Raw genomic sequence first — 19,762 nt, 5'->3', positions numbered from 1 at the left:
AGGATATAATGGTTTTAATTTCCAAAAGTGGAGTAATTAGAACTTACCTTTCTGTCTGGAAATCGCCTAGCCTTACTAAACAGTATCAGTTCCTCGAAAAGAAACACTTGTCTCAAGGATTTCTTTCCTGTTCTGCCCTCCCAAACCAAAAACTCATTCTGTCTCAACAGTCTTCCTTGTTCTTTTAAATTTACCTACAAACCACCAACAATATTAATTAATTAATTTTGATAAAATCAAAAATAAATATACTTACGTCACATTCCCTTATACTGTCCATCGCAAGCAAATCGTTACCGTGTCTCAGTTGAAATCTAACCATTTCTTCGGCTTGTTTTAAGTCTTCAAGTTCTTGCATGGCTCTGTCTGGTGATGCAGGACAGGCTTTCATCATTTGTTGTAATAGAAGAGCGTACTTTCCCATACGCTGGACAGGTTTAAGCAGGTAACTGGCTAAGTCCATCTTGTCTTCCAGTTCTATTTGTTTGCTCTAAAAATACAATAAAAATTAAAATTAAAACAAGATACGGTTCTGCAATATTTTGTATCTTGACTACTACCGCTGAAACAGAAATCTAAAAAATCTTTTTTCGTAAAATGCCAAACAGTGATTGACTCGTAAAAAGATTTGTAAAAGCAAAAAATACTTATATCTCGATTTTCGATATAAAAATTATTTATCAAAACATAGCTAAAACGTTCAATTATGTCATAAAATACGGGGCGTGCCTGTTTAAATAATAGGGAAAAATACATTTGGTTTTGACTGATGCTGTATACACTATGCAATATAAGGTATATTTCACATTATTTACTTTAAAAAGACCATTTTATTATGAAACTAACTGAACGAGCTAACTTCGTGTTGGGTAACAATTAATATTAATTAATAAATTTAAAAATACTGTTAAATTAAAAGTTTTTTTGTTATGCTTGTGGTCTGTATGATCTAGAATTATTGTAACGAGTCAATTTGACAGTTATTGTCATTTGTTTTCTATATTTTCGTTTACATTTCGATTCAAGTATTTTCTATAAATTTCAATATCCTTCTAGATTTGAATATGCGATTTTCCCACTATATTCAGTTGAATATCTATTCTACAGGGTGGTCCGAATTGTATTATCTGTTTTTTGATATGAGAAATTTTATTTTGAAGTCAATATGACTCCTACTTGGAGGAGGCACCACCTACATGTTTCTTAACTGATTTGAAGAGTAATAACTTTTCGTCCGTACCTGTATAAAACTACCGAGTGAAAAAATATACATTTCCGTAATTTTGTACGTAAAAAACGTCTCTTGGTAAAAATCGCTAAGAGCAACCGTTTTCAAGATATTTGGAATGACTATAGTCAATACATGTCACTATTGACAAAAAACATGTTGACTAGTTATTTGTCTAAAAAATGATAAATTTGGGAACTTTATATATTTATAAGTTACTCATGAATTTTTCTACAAAAAAATATGATGATAGACAAAATCTATGGTACAAACACATTTCAAATATATTATTTTAGACTAATAGTCAGTCAACATAAATAATAATATATTATTTTTTTTCAATTATGACACATATTGACTATTTCGATTCCAAATATCTTGGGGTTGATTCCCCATCTATCCTAACCATCACTCGTAGCTATTTTTGCCATTTTTTTTACTTGAAAAATGAAGAAAATGTATATTTTTCACTCAGTAGTATTATAATACGGGTAAGGACGAAAAATTGTTACTCTTTAAAACAGCGAAAAAGTATGTAGATGGCGCCCTCTACAAGTAGGGGACATACCTACATCGAAATAGAATTTCCCATGACAAAAAACGCCTAGACCCAATTTTATCCAAATATTGGCGTTAGCTCAGAAATTATTTGGAAGAAATCGAAATAAACATGAAATTTCTACAGCTTGTATCCCCGAAATGAAGCATTTTAGGACATAAATTTATACGAACTTTTTTACTTATTTTTATCTGTAGAATATACTACCGAAGTTTCCCAAATACAATTCCGACCACCCTGTATAACCTCTAGTATGTCACCGATTTCCAGTGGATATCATAAAAACGCTATAAACGTGCGTTAAGAATTCAATTTAGGTAAATTACCTTAAAGAATGTTGTTCCATACTCGGACATTAGAGAATCAGATTTAGGCTTGTTCTTATTATACAGGGCGTACAAATAGAACCTCTTGTCATATTTCAGGAATATTTGTCCAGCTTGTAAAGGATTGTTTTCGCATTCTTCAAGCTCTCCAAGAAAATGGTGACGATGAAACTCGTAGATTTTTTCTACATTTCCAAAAACGGTATTTCTCTGACCTCTCAGTGCTTGAGGTATGTCCTCCCTTTGTAACTCTGGAACGTAGTTCACGATGATATAGTCCAGGGACTTTACGTAGTCTCTTTCAGTTTCTATCATCTCTTTGATTATGAATTTTAAAGTCCTGTGGAAAATAAAATTGTTAAGAGTTTTTGTGCTTTATATGTTTTAGGGTATATACTTTTGTGTTTTTGCATCCATGTTATTGTATAAGGCATCGGATGGCAAGTCAAAGGTGGAAGCGTGGCAGTATAAATGGTTATTAGCGGATACTGGAGGTACTTTTCTTCTTTCTTCAGCGTAATGGTCGTCTTCAATGTCATCACTGCTACTACTAAAAAGAAATACATTTTCTTTTTTGCGGGTCTTAGAAGATACCTACTGTACGTTAATATACAATATTATAAATTAGTTTATATTATATTAATATACATCAATCAAAGAATGAATCTGCATGTGTTTATTTACCTTTTATTGAATCCATCGCTACATTCTTCAATAATACTGTCTTGTTGGTTGTCTATGTTATCCTGATTGGAACCACCGCTTGTACTAGAACTCGTACCCGAACAAGTAGTACATCCTTCTCTATAATACTGACACGAACATGTTCTTTGAAGCTTCTTCTTAGGATTTACGTAGGAATTCGAACTGTCTTCTCCAACCGAGTTGTCTGTAGTTGAAAACCCACTGTCACATCGTCTACAGTTGTCTATAGTTTCGATTTTTTCTAAAAGGTTTTCTACACTCTCCCTTTCTTCTTTGATGCCTAAGCAAATGAGAAGTATTGTTTTAAGTGATTTACTGATACTAAAATTTAAAAATAAAAATTGTTCAGAAGATTGGAAAGGTATGTAAATAAAACAGTTTATTAGCTGACAATCAAAACAACGTTACGGCAGAAACCGAAATTTGACTGATTTTTGTTTTGGTAGAATAAATTTGACACTTATGGTTCATTTGTATTTATCATTTTTATTGATCGTCTAGGAGAATTTATCCAAAGTAGATGTACATTCAAAGTGACCAAAAGATTAACTTTTGACGAAATAATTACCCATTGGGGTGATACCCAACCCAGTAAAAAGTGTAAACAGCGCCGTCTTTATTTTTTAGTTTACTTCACAATAATTATATCAGTCGAATATCTGTCGTAGCTTTTTTGTAGTTTTAGTGGTTTAATATTATTAGTACCTTTAAATTTTATTTTGTTTTAAACTTATTATAAATACTAAAGTATTCATAATTATTCATCATTACAATCTTGGCTAACCAACTTTCAGCTCAAATAGTCTTCAAATGATCTCCTTAGCTCATAGAATACCATCAGATCAATCTTTTAATGCTCGATTAACCGATGAATGGCTGACATGGAACAATAAGACTGTAACTAGAGACGTGTTTTTTTTTGTCAAAACTCAAATATAATAACAAATTTGTTTTCATTACTTATCACATTGGAAGAAGTGAAGTAAAGGTAGAGTTTTTTTTTGTCAAGTTTTGATTGATGATGGCCACCCCAGTAGCATTTTCACGACTTGCGACCATATGTTTATTAAACACAACGTTGGATTAGTTACAAAAAATAGTTAGCTCCCTACCTTAGGTATTAATATAAATTTAAACGTTTTATAACGTTGTGCCGACCTTGGACTAGTACTACAGCAAAGTAGAAACTTCTGCGACGTCGAATAAACGTTGTCTTGTAACCTTTTTTGCTTAAGTGATCTTTAGGTGATTCGGACAACGTAGTTACAATGTTGGACAATATAGAGTTTTCCGACGTCAGTTTCAGGACCTATTCCAACGTTATGCAAATGTCGTCTGTTTTACTAATTCCAACGTTGTTTAGATTTCCTTATTCTTACGTTGGTAGGACGTCGAGTCACTACCTTTTTGCAACTGTATTGAACCATAACCTTAAATCTTAAATTTTCACTTCATTGTTCTGTTCAGTCAGACAGTTCAGTGCTGTTTTTGTTTTTATAAAAAAAAAACTTCATTAAAATGGGACATAAGAAAGGTACATATAAAACTAAATTTAAATATACATCGACATATGTTACCGATGTTTATCCACTCCCTCATTTATTTAGATTATAGAGGGCGGCACAAGCTAGACTCTGGGATGACTAATTTAGGCAATCTTGCGACTAGTATACTACCTGTTAAGGCCGAACTGCGACTTTATTAGTCCAGTATGCTAGTACTCGAACTACTTCATCTTAATCTCCAAAACAACAAAGTGAAAGCCGCCATGTTGTTAAATAAGAAAATGTTTCGTTCCTAAAATAGCAATTCCTGCTTTTTGAATACATTAACTTGAAATATTTGACCCTAAAAAACACGCGGAAAGAATTTATTCGACTGCGAATAAATTATTCTCATTTTACTAAAAAAAATTCAAGAAAATTTTTAAAACTTCTTTAATTTTAAGGCCCATTAGTATTTTTCAGTTTCAAGTAGAAACAATACATTTATCAATAAAGTTGTTTGCGTTTAACTTTTTTGCCTTGGGTAACGAGTTACAGAGTCGGTTAAAGTGTTTCAATAATTATGATCTTCAAACATCCTCCACACTTAAATACTTTTGTTTTGTTTTCCTTCACTGCCATCTGACATATGTCTCTAACTAAATCATAAAAATAATATTTTTACTATAATTATCCCAATTTAGGATAAAACGCGACTTAGACGCCATATTAGTTTTGTATTTCTGTGAATTAGAATTTTAAACAACGTTGCAGTTTGTACTAAATTAGGCTTCTAGCCAACGTCGGTATCCAACGTCGTTTCGACCCAAAAATTGTTCTCCAAACTAGTGCAGACTAGGGTTGGCACGAGGTTGTGCCGACGTTGCGCCCCGACGTTTGGTCGCGTGACACAACGTTGTCCCGACGTCCAAATGCTGCTTGGGCATAGATGATGGCTGAGACCAATCTATATTCTCATCTTTGTAGATTTTAATATGCTATTTCCCCACTATTTTCCGTTGAATTTCTATTCTATAATGTCTAGTGTGTCACTGATTTGCAGTGGATAATAACTATTACAAATAAACTATAAGCGTGCGCGAAGTGAGCTGGTAATTGCGGAAGACAGCGGAGTTCCAAACCTAATTTATTTAAAAATTAATTGTCTGTGTATTTTTTTGATATTTTAATAGTTATTCTGCTATTCGAGGTGGAGACGAATCCAACAAACAGAGACTATTAAAATCGGTCCAACAATTCTTGAGTTATAAATGTAACTAACCCTACTTTGTTTTATTTATTTAGATTTATAAAAAATCAGTCTTACCAACTAATGTACTACTCGTTTTCCTTTCCAAGGTGTCTTTTCCATTACACTGACATCCACAAGTTTGCATTTGGATGTATTTCTTCTTCAATTTATAAGAAATACTGTTATTTTCCGTATCACTCTCGCAACAGTTGCACATCTCACCGGCAGCATGATGACTGAAATAATTATAACACTGATGTTGAAAATTGCAAACCTTCTTTATAAAAGCAATTTGTATGTTTATAATAATTGTTTTATTCTAGACGCACGTTGGGGTAACCAACCAACTAATTTTTAATTTAAATAAATGTCGACTCTGTTGTCATTAATAATACTCACCTGCAGTGATAAATGTACGCCAAAGAACTCACAGACCTTCTTCTTATTTGCGTACTACTCTGTGACTTCTGCGGTGTACTCGAGGCACTTATCTCCTTACTGTTGTAATGAGGACTCTTATCGGGATCCGAATTTTTGTCAGGAGGTTTATTTTGCTGCTTTACATTGTTTGGCTTCTTCGCACTCTGTTAAAATGATATTTTAAAAGTTTATTCAAATGATTTTTGAACTTAATGAACTTACTTTACACAACTGGAGCAACTTTTCGTTACCACTTCGCAGGGCTAATTTAAAAAATTCTTCCTGTTCCTTATTGTCGTCTTCGAGAATGTCGTGACAGCTTTCCAGGAGCAAGAAGCATCTGGAACTGTCCTCGATGCGTTCTCTAGTTTCTTCCAGTTTTTCCCTGAAGTTTTTCATTTGGAGGTTGAGGTTGGCGGCTATGTCTTTTAGGTGTAGCCCTTTTGTGTCTTTGATGTTTTTGCATTCTTCAGTTAGGTCGATGGATTTCTCGATTTGTTTCTACAAGAAATAGAATTTATAGACAAAATATTATCAGTATAATTTGGTAGGTGTTATTTCTGCTTCAAAGCTATTGAATGTCAAAATTATTCAATAGTAAAAATGAACATTTTTGTACATAAAGTCATCATTATTTTTAACAGTTTCGCAGATATTCGAGATATTATTATAACATACCCCTATTTCAACGATAAAATATGTAAGGTCGCTGTGATTAACCCCCTCCCATATTTCCATTCCCAACGATAAAATACAAAAAAAAATTATTAGGTGGCTTAAGATCGGTATGCAAATTTGGAAAAGTATAAACGGGATTATCCATTTTTGAACAAGCAAAATTTTTTATGAAGAATGCATTTTTCTCAAAATGTCAATAATAAAAGTTTTTATTCTTGTAACGACAATCCGGGAACATACTGTATAGTTATTTACCACCAAAAGGTGCCTGTTTTAGCGCTACCAAAACTCAACTGTATTATGCTGACATTATCATCCAAGGCCAAATATTTAGGTACAATCCCTTGATCCGAAACTAAACTGACGAACCAACGTAGAAGAAAGAATAAAAAAGCCTAGTTTGCTCTCTACATGCACAAAAAATGCTAACAAATGGGGACTATGGCTAAATGGAAAGCACTGCCATAGTGCGACCAATCCTCACATATAGAATCTTTGGAAAAAAACTTGGAAATGTACAGAGGAGTCAGAGGAGTGCATGCATTACAGGAGCATTAAGATCGACGCTCACAGATCCTCTAAACGTGCTTTTCTACCTCCTCATCGATCTTCATATTAAAAATCTACCCGCTACTAGTTCAATCAGGCTCAGAGAAACTGGTTGTTGGACGGAGAAACCCTATGGCCACAGCAGTATTCTTGAAAGATTAACGAAGGATATTATTGCTGGACCATTATAGTATGACACCTAGCATATAGCTTGCCAGAAACTTTCTAGAACTATATACTGATGGGTCCAAGATGGGTTCAAACGTAGTTGAGGGGTTTTCTCGAAGGGCCTTAACATCGTAAGGTCTTATCGGCTTCCGGACAGATCAAGTGTTTTCCAGGCAGAGATACTTGTCATTTGGAGGGCCTGCTTTGAGATCCAGGTTCCAGGCCACAGGAAATACAGCTAGATACATCAGAAGAAGTTTTTACACCCCTCACCTTAGATAAAATTGAGCTCCATTTTCTGTCTATGGGGAACAGTTGATGGAAATATTTAAGCACCAGTAGGACACACAGGAAAACTTGGCCCAAATACGACCTTAAAAAATCGGTAGAGCTCATAATTATGTCGCGCAAGAATATCGTCAGGCTAACGACGTTATATACGGGACACTGGCCAATTGGTGAGCCGAAGCTTCAAGGGCCCGAAGGAAGGGACATTGCATTTCCCTTACCGCTGTCCGGCTTTGTGTAGGACCTAGAATCGTTTCCTCGGAGGTTACAGCTTCGTAATTTTTGAAAATGTTGCCGGAAAGAGTATAACGTGAGTCACACGTTACCTCAATGGCACCGAATTGTTATAAACACTTAACAATCCAACTTTCCCATCCCTAGAGATTCTTTCAGAGATTCAGAGTATCAAAACGGCAATTCTGCTAATTAGAGCCCGACAAGCGGTTGCACTCGCCACTTCGACCAACCAACCATCCCGAACCTCTACAAAACTGTTAAACGTTATAAATGTAATATTTAGATGTTAGATATTAATTTAATGTTATTTTATTATAACAGGGACTTTAAGGTGATTTCAACGCAGTTTCTGGTTTAAATGACATCGTAAAATTCCGTCACAGTACACCCCGTATTCTCCTGGTTTTATTGCGAGCTTTGCTGAACCACCTGAAAGACGGAACGTGTATTTTGCAACACTTTTATGACATAATAAAACCTTCGCTTTACTATGATACGTTTTATGAGAGTGCGGCCCTGCATCTGTGGGCAGAATCGGCCGTGACGCGAACGCAATCAGCAATAAAAAGGATTTTTGCGACCGCCACACGCCCTGGTGGGCAGTTTCTACAAATTCGACTCTAACAATAAGCGAATTGTTATTGTAAAGGCGCAGGTGGGAGGGTAAATTAGATCGTTGTTGCCCAAAAGCAATAAAATCTTTTTTCTACATTAATTTACGTAGAACAAAAGCCAAATTTGGAAACATAAATAATATTGATTCATAACTTTAGAGAATAGCTGGCTATTCAATTAAAATAAAGCACAAAAAATGTGTTATATATAGAAGTATTATATTCATATAAGGTCACAAGGCTAACGTAAAGGCAGATGAAATAGTTAAACAAGGCTCATCAATGCTATTCATATAGGAACCCTTCTGCGGCGTTGCAAAAACAGTCACAAGAATTACCATAGACCGATGGGTGGCCAACAAATGTCTAGAATGGTGGAGAAATTCACCAGGGTAGAGACAGGCGAGTTCATAGTAGAACATTCTAGGTTTCATCATTCTAGGTTTCACCTTACTCAAAATAAGCCTATATATTGACATGTTATTATTGAAACTTTATATATAAAACAATGTAAAGTACAATATTTTGAGTTAACGTCTCCTTTGTGCTGCTAAAGCTAATCTGAAAGAGGCCCACTTTGTTTTTATGCGGAATCCGAACCCGTCCATCCACTCGCATCGTCTAATCGTCTAACGTCGCTTAACTTCTGTGATATATTGGGAACCGGTGTTTTGACGCAGCTGGGCCTTTCGCCTTAAACCAGTGTGATTCAAAATCTTTCAAATTAATTATTGAATAGGTATGTCATTTGTAATCTCATTTAAATATCAAAAAGAAAGTGAGAGGAAACTAATATTTATGTCTGGTATCCACGAATATTCGCATGTACCTATCTAGTTTAATTTCAATTATATTTTAATAGTCTTCATAAACTCCTTATTTAACAGTGAAAATTATTCTTTCAGGAAATTGCCGTCGCAGGCCTTCAAATTTATTAATATAATATCAAGGCCGTTACTACTAGAAATGGTTTTAATTAAATTCTTAGAAACACATTTCACACATTTAATACAGTTTTATGTTTTTATTTACTCAATTTTATTCATACGATGAGTAGATAGATAGGGTGTTAGTAACAAATTCAGGAGAATATTTAAAAAATATATGGAGATAGAGACTTATTGATGAAGTAAGATATTGTTTTCATTTTAGCGTTTCTCTTAATACTCGAAACCAGAAGTTCAACAGGAAAAAGTGTAAATAGTCTAAAATGGTATATTACTGCATCCCCAATTGTAGATGACATTCTACGCAAAGAGGGCTACTGTATTAATTTTAGTAATTTGTGTAGTATTAATAAAATTACTAATAAAGTCTGTCCAACGAATCTAGGGAGGATTTTTAAACAATATCCAGAAAATGAAAAAAAAATCAATTTTCCCCCCTGTGAACTAAAATGACAGACCAACCTTTTATCCTCTCGATCAAAGAATGCCTAGGAAAGATTAACAAATTAGGCAAAGAAAATAAAATCCTCCTACTGGGTAAGCCCTACTCCTAAGCGGAACTGAAGAACCTGGAAGACTCCATCCGTAACCTGGAATGGCAATCCTCCAACGGTCTAAAACACTCGAAAAAGTTCCTCAGAACTTACGACCGAAAAATATCCAAAATTTTCCTTGATTTAAGTAAAAACAATTTTCGGGCTGTCACGGGGTTTCTAACAGGACACTGTCTCCTCATCGAACACCTCAGTAGAATGAAGCTGAGAAACAAGGCGAATTCAGATTCTGCGGGAAAAATGGGGAAACACGAGATTTGTCAAAGCCCTGAGACTGTATGATGAGTATAACTCGTTATAGCTCAAAAAGGGGAATACACAATAGATCTGTAAGGTCGCGGTGATTAACCCCCCTCCTAAACAATTAACATTCTACATCATCTCGTTAGACAAACTATATGTATATATCCTATAGGAAACCCAATAAATTGGACATGCACGCCATCAAAATATTTGACGAATGCACGTTGCAATGTTGAAGCGGATATTTTTTTAGTTTGAAAAGTGTTCTGAACCCTCGACAAGGGTTCGGAAACTAATATTGAGCGCAGCTGAAACACACTTGTATATTTATATGTATTTTCAATAAAAGTCACAAAATTTAAGCAACAATATACATTTTTATCTCTCTAACGTAGGTTAACAGCAAAAGGGGTTCGTCGTGGTCTCTTTTCTGTTGAGTAGATATTGGGACAACATGCTGATTCTGACTTTGGCATTTTATTGCCAGGAAAATATCAGTGTTAAACTAAACAACACGCAGTTCAGTTAGTTTAACACTGCTAGTTATTAGAGAAAACTCTAATAATAAAAACTAAAATTTACAATGACAAATATTTTGCAAAGAACATACTCATGACATCTCATAATAGTAACCAAGATATAAAGATTATAAGAAAAAGAAAAAAGTGCTAAGTGTGCTCTAACTTTCAATCGAGTTTTTATTTATCAGAAATTTAATTTAGTAATAGCTTAGACGTAATTTAATAGATAGTTTAGATCTGCCATGACGTGCAGCCCAACTTTTATTAATTTTCTCTATATATTTTTCCCTGTTAATGAATGCTGAATGTTGAAACCAAAAAATGTTCTTGCATGTTAGTCGTATAATAGTTATATTTTGTTATTTCCAAATTATCTGAAGGATAAAACAATATAATACAATAACGCAAAAAACTAGATTTTTTAATACAATCTAAATTGTTATTTTGTTTACAGGAAACTTACCCAAGCACTGAAGAAAAATTCATCAAAGCTATTGGCGACTCCTTTCACAGCAACGGAATCCCCTGAAGCACGAAGAAGCAAAGTTAGACTGTTGAGAGTTTCTTCGCCAACTTTTTTGCTCCAGGAAAGTAACTGTAATTGAAAAAAAAAACAATATTAAAGGTAATTCTTTAGAATATCCCTGTAAAAACAGCAAAATTACGAACAAAAAAAATATATTTTTTTTAACTACAATTTGAAGTCTAGTCTTGAAGTAAATAATGTTCTACCCAACCCAAAAAATCGGTTTATCCTATTTTATTATTTGTAAAAGGTCGTAAGTTCGATCACAAACAACATATACAGAGTCGCTGTTATGTATGGAAACGGTCGACATACAAGGTACCTCAAAAAGTTAAATATAAAAATTATAGGATTTTTAAATGTCTATTGGCGAGTAATAAATTTATGTATACAGGGTTGGTCATAAAGTCGTGGCACATCAAAGTTTCACTTTTTTTAAATAAAACCCCCTGTATATAATTGCACATTTCAATTCTTCCTTCAATTCTAAGCAAAAATCGAAATATACACAATGTATCTCAAACCAACCGTTTCCGAGTTATTGCCTTTTGAACATATCACTTAAACCATTTGATTTAATTTATTTCGAAATGTTCAGTTTCATATAATGATGCCATTCCGGCAAAACTGTGAAAAAAGTGATATTTTCAAAACTCAATAAATCGGAAACGGTTGGTTTGAGGTACATTGTGTATATTTCGATTTTTGCTTAGAATTGAAGGAAGAATTGAAATGTGCAATAATATACAGGGGGTTTTATTTAAAAAAGTGAAACTTTGATGTGCCACGACTTTATCACCGACCCTGTATTATTAAATTTATTACTCGCTAATAGATATTAAAAAATACCATAACTTTTATATTTAACTTTTTGCGGTACCTCCTATATTTTACCTAATAATCGACCGTTTCCATACATAAAAGCGACCCTGACCAGAACGTATCTATCGCTTAAAGCGTAAAACTCTACTTGAAAAGATATGACAATACACATTTTACATTCTCATTGCTAGTTTTCCGGTCCTACAAGTTAATGTTATTAGATTCTCAATCTGACTTTTCGTTTCCGAGATACCATCATCAACTCAAGATACCTAATTTAAAGAAGGCGTCCATTCTTCCCAAAGAGACCTGGTTTAAATTAAAAAGAAGTATAAAAAAGACTCATTGCTCGTGTGAGCGAAACACGTGTCACTGTTTAACTTAATATAAACGTTGAGACCGAGACTTTGAGTCTTTTTTATACTTCTGTTCAAGATACCTATGTTATAATAAAAATATTCCCCTAAGAGTAAGTAATATGATGAGAGATGTAAGCTGTGGGCTGTGGGAATAACAAGCAACATTTTTTGAGTAACTATGATCATGGTATTTGGAAGGTCATAAAAACCTGCTGGAAAATGTTTATTACGGAGTCGAGTTTTGTGTCGATCTCTTACCTGTAATGTATTAATTTCTACTGTACCATATATTTCTTAGGCCGTGGCCCAACATAGCTGGAGGGGTAGAGATAGCGTAGAGTACAATAGTAAAATACGCGACAATCTGCAATACGCTTGGCCTGTATGTGGGACCACTTCGATTTACTTATATATACAGGGTGCTACAAATTCGAGGTACGAGCATTGGTATCTCGGTAACCGTAATAGATACGAATATGGTTAAATTAGGGCAAAGTTGCGCTTTAGGATGTTCACCAAGATGCCATTAATTTTTTTTTAAAATTTCAAGGATTGCTTAGTTTTTTGGAAAAACGGATTTTTTTGAAAATCATTTTTATTTTTTCCTGGCATTACTTTTTAGGAAATCAAAAAACTAATTACACATTCTCATTGCCACTTTATTAGGGCTATCTGATAGTATTTTTAGGATTTCAAATTAGCTGATAATTTGTGAGATACAGTGGCCATGGAATATTATTAGATCGTACACTGAGATTCCAAATTCACAATAAAAAAGTTAAAAATAATATCTTTAAATTGCTGACCTGGATATTATTTATTTGAATCTTTGGGTTGGCTCGATTTTTCTTATTCAATGTTAATTAAGGCTGATCAATATTGTTGCGATGAAGTGTCGTACTTGGAATTATTTTAAATAATAATTAACTAGTTTTGTTGTTGTTAAGGTACTCAAAACAAAAAAAGTATCAAGGGTGGCATACCATTATACTCAGGAGACCGAGTTCTTTCAAAACCTGAAATAAAAAATGCAGGTCCGTATTTAAAAAAATTTAGCTGGTCTCTGTATCTCACAAATTATCAGCTAATTTGAAAATCTAAAATTACTATCAGATAGCCCTAATAAAGTGGCTAAGAGAATGTGTAATTAGTTTTTTGATTTTCTAAAAAGTAACGACAGGAAAAAATAAGATTGATTTTCCAAAAAATCTGTTTTTCCAAAAAACTCAGCAATCCATGAAATTTTCAGAACTTTTTTCACAACAAAGGCGCAACTTTGCCACAATTTAACCATCTTCGTATCTATTACGGTTTCCGAGATACCAATGCTCGTACCTCGAATTTGTAGCACCCTGTATATATAAACGGGATTTGGTTTAAGTATTTAATACTCATTTCCAACTACAGCCTTATGCTTTCCCGTTACCATACGACATCTCGATTTAGAGCGTCATCAGCTTCTAGGTTACGAGCTTCCATTGCTTCCGCAACCGTTCCGTTCCAGGATTTTCTAGGTATACCTCTCTTTCTTCTGCCCTGGGGAGCCCATTGAAAATGTTTTTTGGCCACCTGTTCTCGGGCATACGCAGAACATGTTCAAACCACTTTAAGCTGGATTTTTCGATTCGATCTAGTACTGTTTCCTCCGATGCATTCATAATACGCCTGACCTCGATGTTTGTCTTTTTTTCCATCCTAGATATACCTGCGCTTCTTCTAAGGTAGTCCATTTCAACAACTTGAATTTTGCGCTTCGCGTCTGCACTCAGAGTCTGCACCATAGCAAAGAACTGACTCCACCAATCAATGTTCTTCCAAGTCTCTTTTTAGTTGTTACAGACAAGTTTCGGTCTCACCAGAGGCTATTAAGACATCCAATAACTTGTTTGCTCTTCTGAATTCGGGTTTGTATTTCTTCTTTGCCCAAACCCTCGTTGTTGATAGTAGCACCCAGGTTTTTAAATTTGTCTACTTGTTGAATCTGGACGTTATCATTCATGAACACTTCAAAACAAACGTTGGTATCGACAGCTAAGTATTCCGTCTACTTTAGACTAACCTGAAGTCCCCATTTGTTGTATTCTTGATAGAGCCTCTTAGTCATGAACTTTATATCGTATGAGTTCTGATCAATCAACTTCGATTTACTTCAATGCATTTAAACGCTTCGCGATCTTCTTCGCTCTACGCTCCCCTCCGCTTGTCGCCTCATGTGGGGCTATGCACTTACTCTTCTATGTGTGCATGCTCTAAATACACAGAAGTATTAATGTTACCTTAGAATACGTAGGTCACAAGGGCAACGAAAAGGAAGCTGAAATGGCCAACCAAGGTTCATACACAGGCCAAACAATTGCAAAAGGTTGCAGACCTGATAAGCCAAGACAGGAAGACTGTCAAAGTTCAAGTGTGTCTAGTAGGGGAGTATTCTAGGTTTAATAGACCTCTAAAACTGATAGGACTGACAGACAACGTCATTTACAGATTTTGGCAATCTGAAGAAAAAACGACAGATAGAAAAAACGACAGACAAAAAACACATTTGTCAGTGCGATAGCTTGGAAAATTTGCGGTTCGTTGCATTAAGCACTGATAAGCCATTGAGAAACAGTTATGTAGAGGGTTCACTCTCCAAGTTATTAGACTTCTTCAGAGGATAGGACTGGAGAATGTATCATATAGAGATCAGAAGAGGATCAAATGAATGTGAAAAGGTCATAGTGGAACGGGCTGATCTCAAAAATATAATCAAATGTACTGCACTATTTTTGACTTTTGTTTAGTAAAAAGTCTAATCTAATCTATCCCCTTCTGAAATATTTATTTCAGTTGTGTTCAATAATATTAATAAGTTTGAAACTAAAATATGATTTACCACCCTGTTGTATGACATTACGAATTATCCGTGATATTATATTACTAGGTTCTTATGAACCTTAATCAAACTGTCGTTTATTAGAACTTATATTTCCTATAAATGATTGTTGGTTCTTCTAATCGATAAACAATTTTATTACGGCCGTATTTTAACACTCGATTATATTCTGCCAGCGACAAAACTGTGCATTAACGATAATTATAATAAATTATCTAAGTACTCTCTCTAATGCACTTATTAGCAGACCATCAATAAATATGACGGAAAGGCTGTTAGCTTGTCTAAATATATTTCAGACTAATTGGAATCGATTAGAACGACTGTTTTTGTCGTTTTTTATTGTTTTGGGCTAATTACGCTCGCGTCAGCGAGATATTTAGATAATAAATTATTATTGAATAATAAGCCGTTTGTAGGAACTTCCGTGCAAACTGTTAAAAAGATGGTTTTCGTTTTGTTCCAAATTATAGTTTTATCTATTTTCTCAGAGCAAAGACTGAAATAGTTGGTAATAACTGCTGTGTTAGAGTATTATAGTGTTATTGATTGAATGCTAAATAATAATTGAAGTCAATACCATAAAAAAGAAATTTGTGTGTGCCTTCTCTTTCTGTCTGTGGTAAACAGTAGATGGAAAACTTTCAGGAAAACTTGACCTAAATACGACCATGGGAAATTTGGAGAGCTCATACGTAAATCGCGTAAGAATATCGCCAGGCCAATGGCGTTACATACGGGACATTGGTGAACATACGCGAAAATGGGAACACTTTTTAACAAAACTTATCGAAACTTTAAGGACCCAAAACAAGAAGGAATGTGCTACCTCTCCTATACCGCTGTCTGGCTTTGTGTGGGACCTAGAATTGTTTTGTCGTATGCTACAGCTTCGCAGAGAAGAGCATAACGGAAGTCATGCGTTTTCTCAATTGCTGTCCTCCTTTCACGCAGTTGAGCAGCTCTGAACTGTTCAAGAACGCGATACTCTCACTCCATTCAATTGAGTCATAAAGTTGTACAACTGTTCCGCGCCATATGGAGGCACGAGGCTATCGCGCACAGCTCCTTTCAGAACTGTTCTCGAGTAGCTCCAGGGCGTAAAGTCCGGAACTCGAAGTTCGCGAATGGAGGAGAGCAAATGCCACTGAACGGTTATCAACTAGTAGTGGGAACTATCGAATGAGTACTATCGAAACATTCGATAGTTGCAGTTCATTCGAATAATTCGATAGCTAGTAAGGAAACATTCGTCGAAAACTTTCGAATAAAAACTAAGCATGCAATGTAATGGAAGTAAAATATAAATAAAAAATTAGAAATCAAAATTATTTATATTACTTTTTATTACTTTGTATTACTATTTAAAAATATTATTTGCTTTTACTGGCATTTACTTTAAAAAATAAATGAAATATTTCTTCGCAAAAAACTACATATTATAAGAGAATTAGCACAAACAAAATAAAAATACCGTTAACTTTTTTTTAAAATTGGCACGTGTAAAACTTTCAATTTAATTTTCTCATCCCAAAATTTGAGTTGGATAACCCCATTTACTTAACCACATTCCTTAAATATTATTATTAAATTCAACTAATTCATATTATTAAAACATCTAAAATATAAATATGTATTTTTTAAATTAATTTAAGTTCACCTCATCGCTACTTCTCAAAATTTCCCATTAAAAAATAGAACAAATACCATATAAAATTAAATAATTGAAAGATCGGGCTACGGAAAATCACACAAATTTTCGGAAACATTTTGAACCATCTGCAGACGCACACAATCGTCAATTTAAAGAAAAAAAAACTACTATTTTAGAATTTTAAATATTTTAATAAACGCAAAAATAGCACAGTATTTAGAAGGCAAAGTTATAAAAATTTGGAAGTACTAATAATGCACTGACGCACACAAAAATCAAACGAATACTAAATTTCATTTATCAAAAGCATTCGAGAGTCGTGGCTCAACGATAACCATTTAGTCGCACGGCGATGTTGTCACATATGCTTTAGTATACAGATGAATAAATGATTTTATTCGAATAAAACCATTCGATAGTTGGAATCATTCATTCAGTAATCATTCGATAGTCATTCATTCGATAGTTCCCATCGCTATTATAAACACTTAACAATCCAATTTTGCCATCCCTAGGGATCGGGTGTCAAAGTCGATGATTAGCAACGTTTTTGAATAAAACTGTTTTGTTCTAACTGTGCGCGTCCAGCCTTATTCTTAGGCAAGCGAGTAAGGGCAAAGACATTACTTATCTTCTACTGTAATAAAGTACCACTTTCTATAGTTCCGTACTTGCCTTTTTTCCTACCAAGCTATATACTGTTATACGTCCGCAAATTATAACTTTTTAATCGAAATGATCTGACATTTAACTTTCTGAAATAATTAAACTACCAAACAGAAAAAAAAATACCGGAGAGAAAGAGACAAGACAAGAAAAGAACGTGGATACTATCTATACACACACAAAATAAATAATACAGTAAAATGAAATTTACTACCTCCGCGTTTCGGGTCAAAACGTGCACTCTACCTCAATTTAATGGCTATAATTATGTAAAATTGCTATTTAAGCCGAAATATGATTATTTAAAGATGTTGCACGACAGATTGGCGTGAAATTAATAAGCAAAAATTAAGTGCGGACACGGTTTAGGTAGAAACTACCGCGTTTCTTATTGGAAATCTACCTTTATCATCAATAATACATCCGCTAATTAAAATATTTTTGTTTATATTTAGCTTTATTAATTTACCCTCAAGCGTTTTTCCTTCTCTAATATGTTAGGGACAAAAATGTGGAACCGACCTTTAATAGTGATGCCCAGTCAATATTGTAAATGGCTACTTAGGCTAGATACTGTTGTTACTCGTCGACCATTTATGTACAAATCTAAAGGATTTGGAATAGGGTTATAAGCGTTCTGCAAAGTAAAAAAAGAACATTGGACTATAAAAAAGGACTGGAGGGAGAGAGGTTAAGCTGTTGATTGCGATCCGCCGTTACAAATCGCTACTTTAAAATTTTGAAAAACTCAAGAAAAGAAGAAGAAGAAATGATAGAAAGAAGTAGAAATTATATTTTTTGTGGCGAGGCTGTACGTTTGACAACATTATAGGTGAGGCACAAAAAGTAATTTTTACACGGAATAGAACATGCTGTTTTTTTTCAAACGTTACAAATAAGTTTTTAAACAATTTCAAACGTTGCAAATAATATAAAAAAGATTTAAAAGTAGGTAATACACTGTAAGTAATTATACAGGGTGGTCCGAACTTTATTCCGGAAACTTCGCCAGCTACTTCTGCAGATAAAAATAAGTAAAAAAGTTCGTATAAATATACGTCCTAAAATGCTTAGTTTTAGAGATACAGGGTGTAGAAATTTCATTTTTATTTCGATTTTTTACAAATAATTTCTGAAGTAACGTCAATATTTGGATGAAAATTGGTGGATGGGTGTTTTTTGACATGAGAAATTTGATTTTAAAAATTAATTAATACCTGTAATCATTGACATTAATTAAACATGTTGACTAAATAGTTATTAAACTGAAATCATAAATTTGAAATATTTTTGTGTCAAAAGTTCAACAGAAACTGTTTTATCATCATTTTTTGCAGAAAAATTTATGATTAATTTAAAAAAAAAATAAAAATTTTCAAATTTATTATTTCAGTGAAATAACTATCTACTCAAGGTGTTTATTTTTCGTCAATAATGACATGTATTGACTATTTCCATTCTAAATATCTTAAGAACGGTGGCTCGTAGCGATTTTTACAAAGAGATATCTTTTACATAAAAAGTCACAGGGATGTATATTTTTTTGCTCGGTAGTTTTATACAGGTACGGACAAAAAGATATTATGCTTCAAAACAGTTAAAACACATGTAGATGGCGCCCTCTACTAGTAGGAATCATATTGACATCAAAATCAAGTTTCTCATATCAAAAAACTCCCAGACACCAATTTTCATCCAAATATTGACGTTACTTCAGAAATTATTTAGAAAAAAACGAAATAAAAATAAAATTGCTACACCCTGTATCTGTGAAACTAAGCATTTTAGGACCTACATTTATACGAACTTTTTTATTTATTTTTATCTGCAGAATATGCTGCCAAAGTTTCCGGAATACAATTCGGACCACCCTGTATATCGAGGAATTATGGTTACACTCGTTGAAATATGCGTTCTAAAAAACTGTAAAAAGCGTATGACAAAAAATAGTGTATGTAACACGTACCTAAATTATGTTTTTTAGGACTCATCTACTATTTCGGACTCGGCTAACGCCTCGTCCGCAAACAGTAATGATTCGTCCTAAAAAACATCATTTTAGGTACTAGTTACATAAATAGCTATTG

General features: G+C 33.8%; 1 protein-coding gene across 1 annotated transcript in view; it reads right to left on the bottom strand.

Annotated features, from left to right (window-relative positions):
* LOC115889158 (puratrophin-1-like) overlaps nucleotides 1-19,762 on the bottom strand; it is a 169,038-nt gene that overhangs the window by 8,952 nt on the left and 140,324 nt on the right. The window contains exons 9-17 of the mRNA XM_030909099.1: nucleotides 11,237-11,368; nucleotides 6,197-6,475; nucleotides 5,954-6,138; nucleotides 5,630-5,790; nucleotides 2,798-3,098; nucleotides 2,511-2,663; nucleotides 2,114-2,453; nucleotides 257-490; nucleotides 48-194 (exon numbers count right to left, since the gene is read on the bottom strand). Coding sequence (XP_030764959.1) covers nucleotides 48-194; nucleotides 257-490; nucleotides 2,114-2,453; nucleotides 2,511-2,663; nucleotides 2,798-3,098; nucleotides 5,630-5,790; nucleotides 5,954-6,138; nucleotides 6,197-6,475; nucleotides 11,237-11,368 — 1,932 coding nt within the window. The remainder of the gene's footprint in view (nucleotides 1-47; nucleotides 195-256; nucleotides 491-2,113; nucleotides 2,454-2,510; nucleotides 2,664-2,797; nucleotides 3,099-5,629; nucleotides 5,791-5,953; nucleotides 6,139-6,196; nucleotides 6,476-11,236; nucleotides 11,369-19,762) is intronic.

This window comes from Sitophilus oryzae, unplaced genomic scaffold (genome assembly GCF_002938485.1).
Source record: "Sitophilus oryzae breed Bouriz unplaced genomic scaffold, Soryzae_2.0 scaffold_811_pilon_pilon, whole genome shotgun sequence".
In the NCBI taxonomy this organism is placed as follows: Eukaryota; Metazoa; Arthropoda; class Insecta; order Coleoptera; family Curculionidae; genus Sitophilus; species Sitophilus oryzae.
This window is presented reverse-complemented; position numbering and strand designations above follow the sequence as displayed.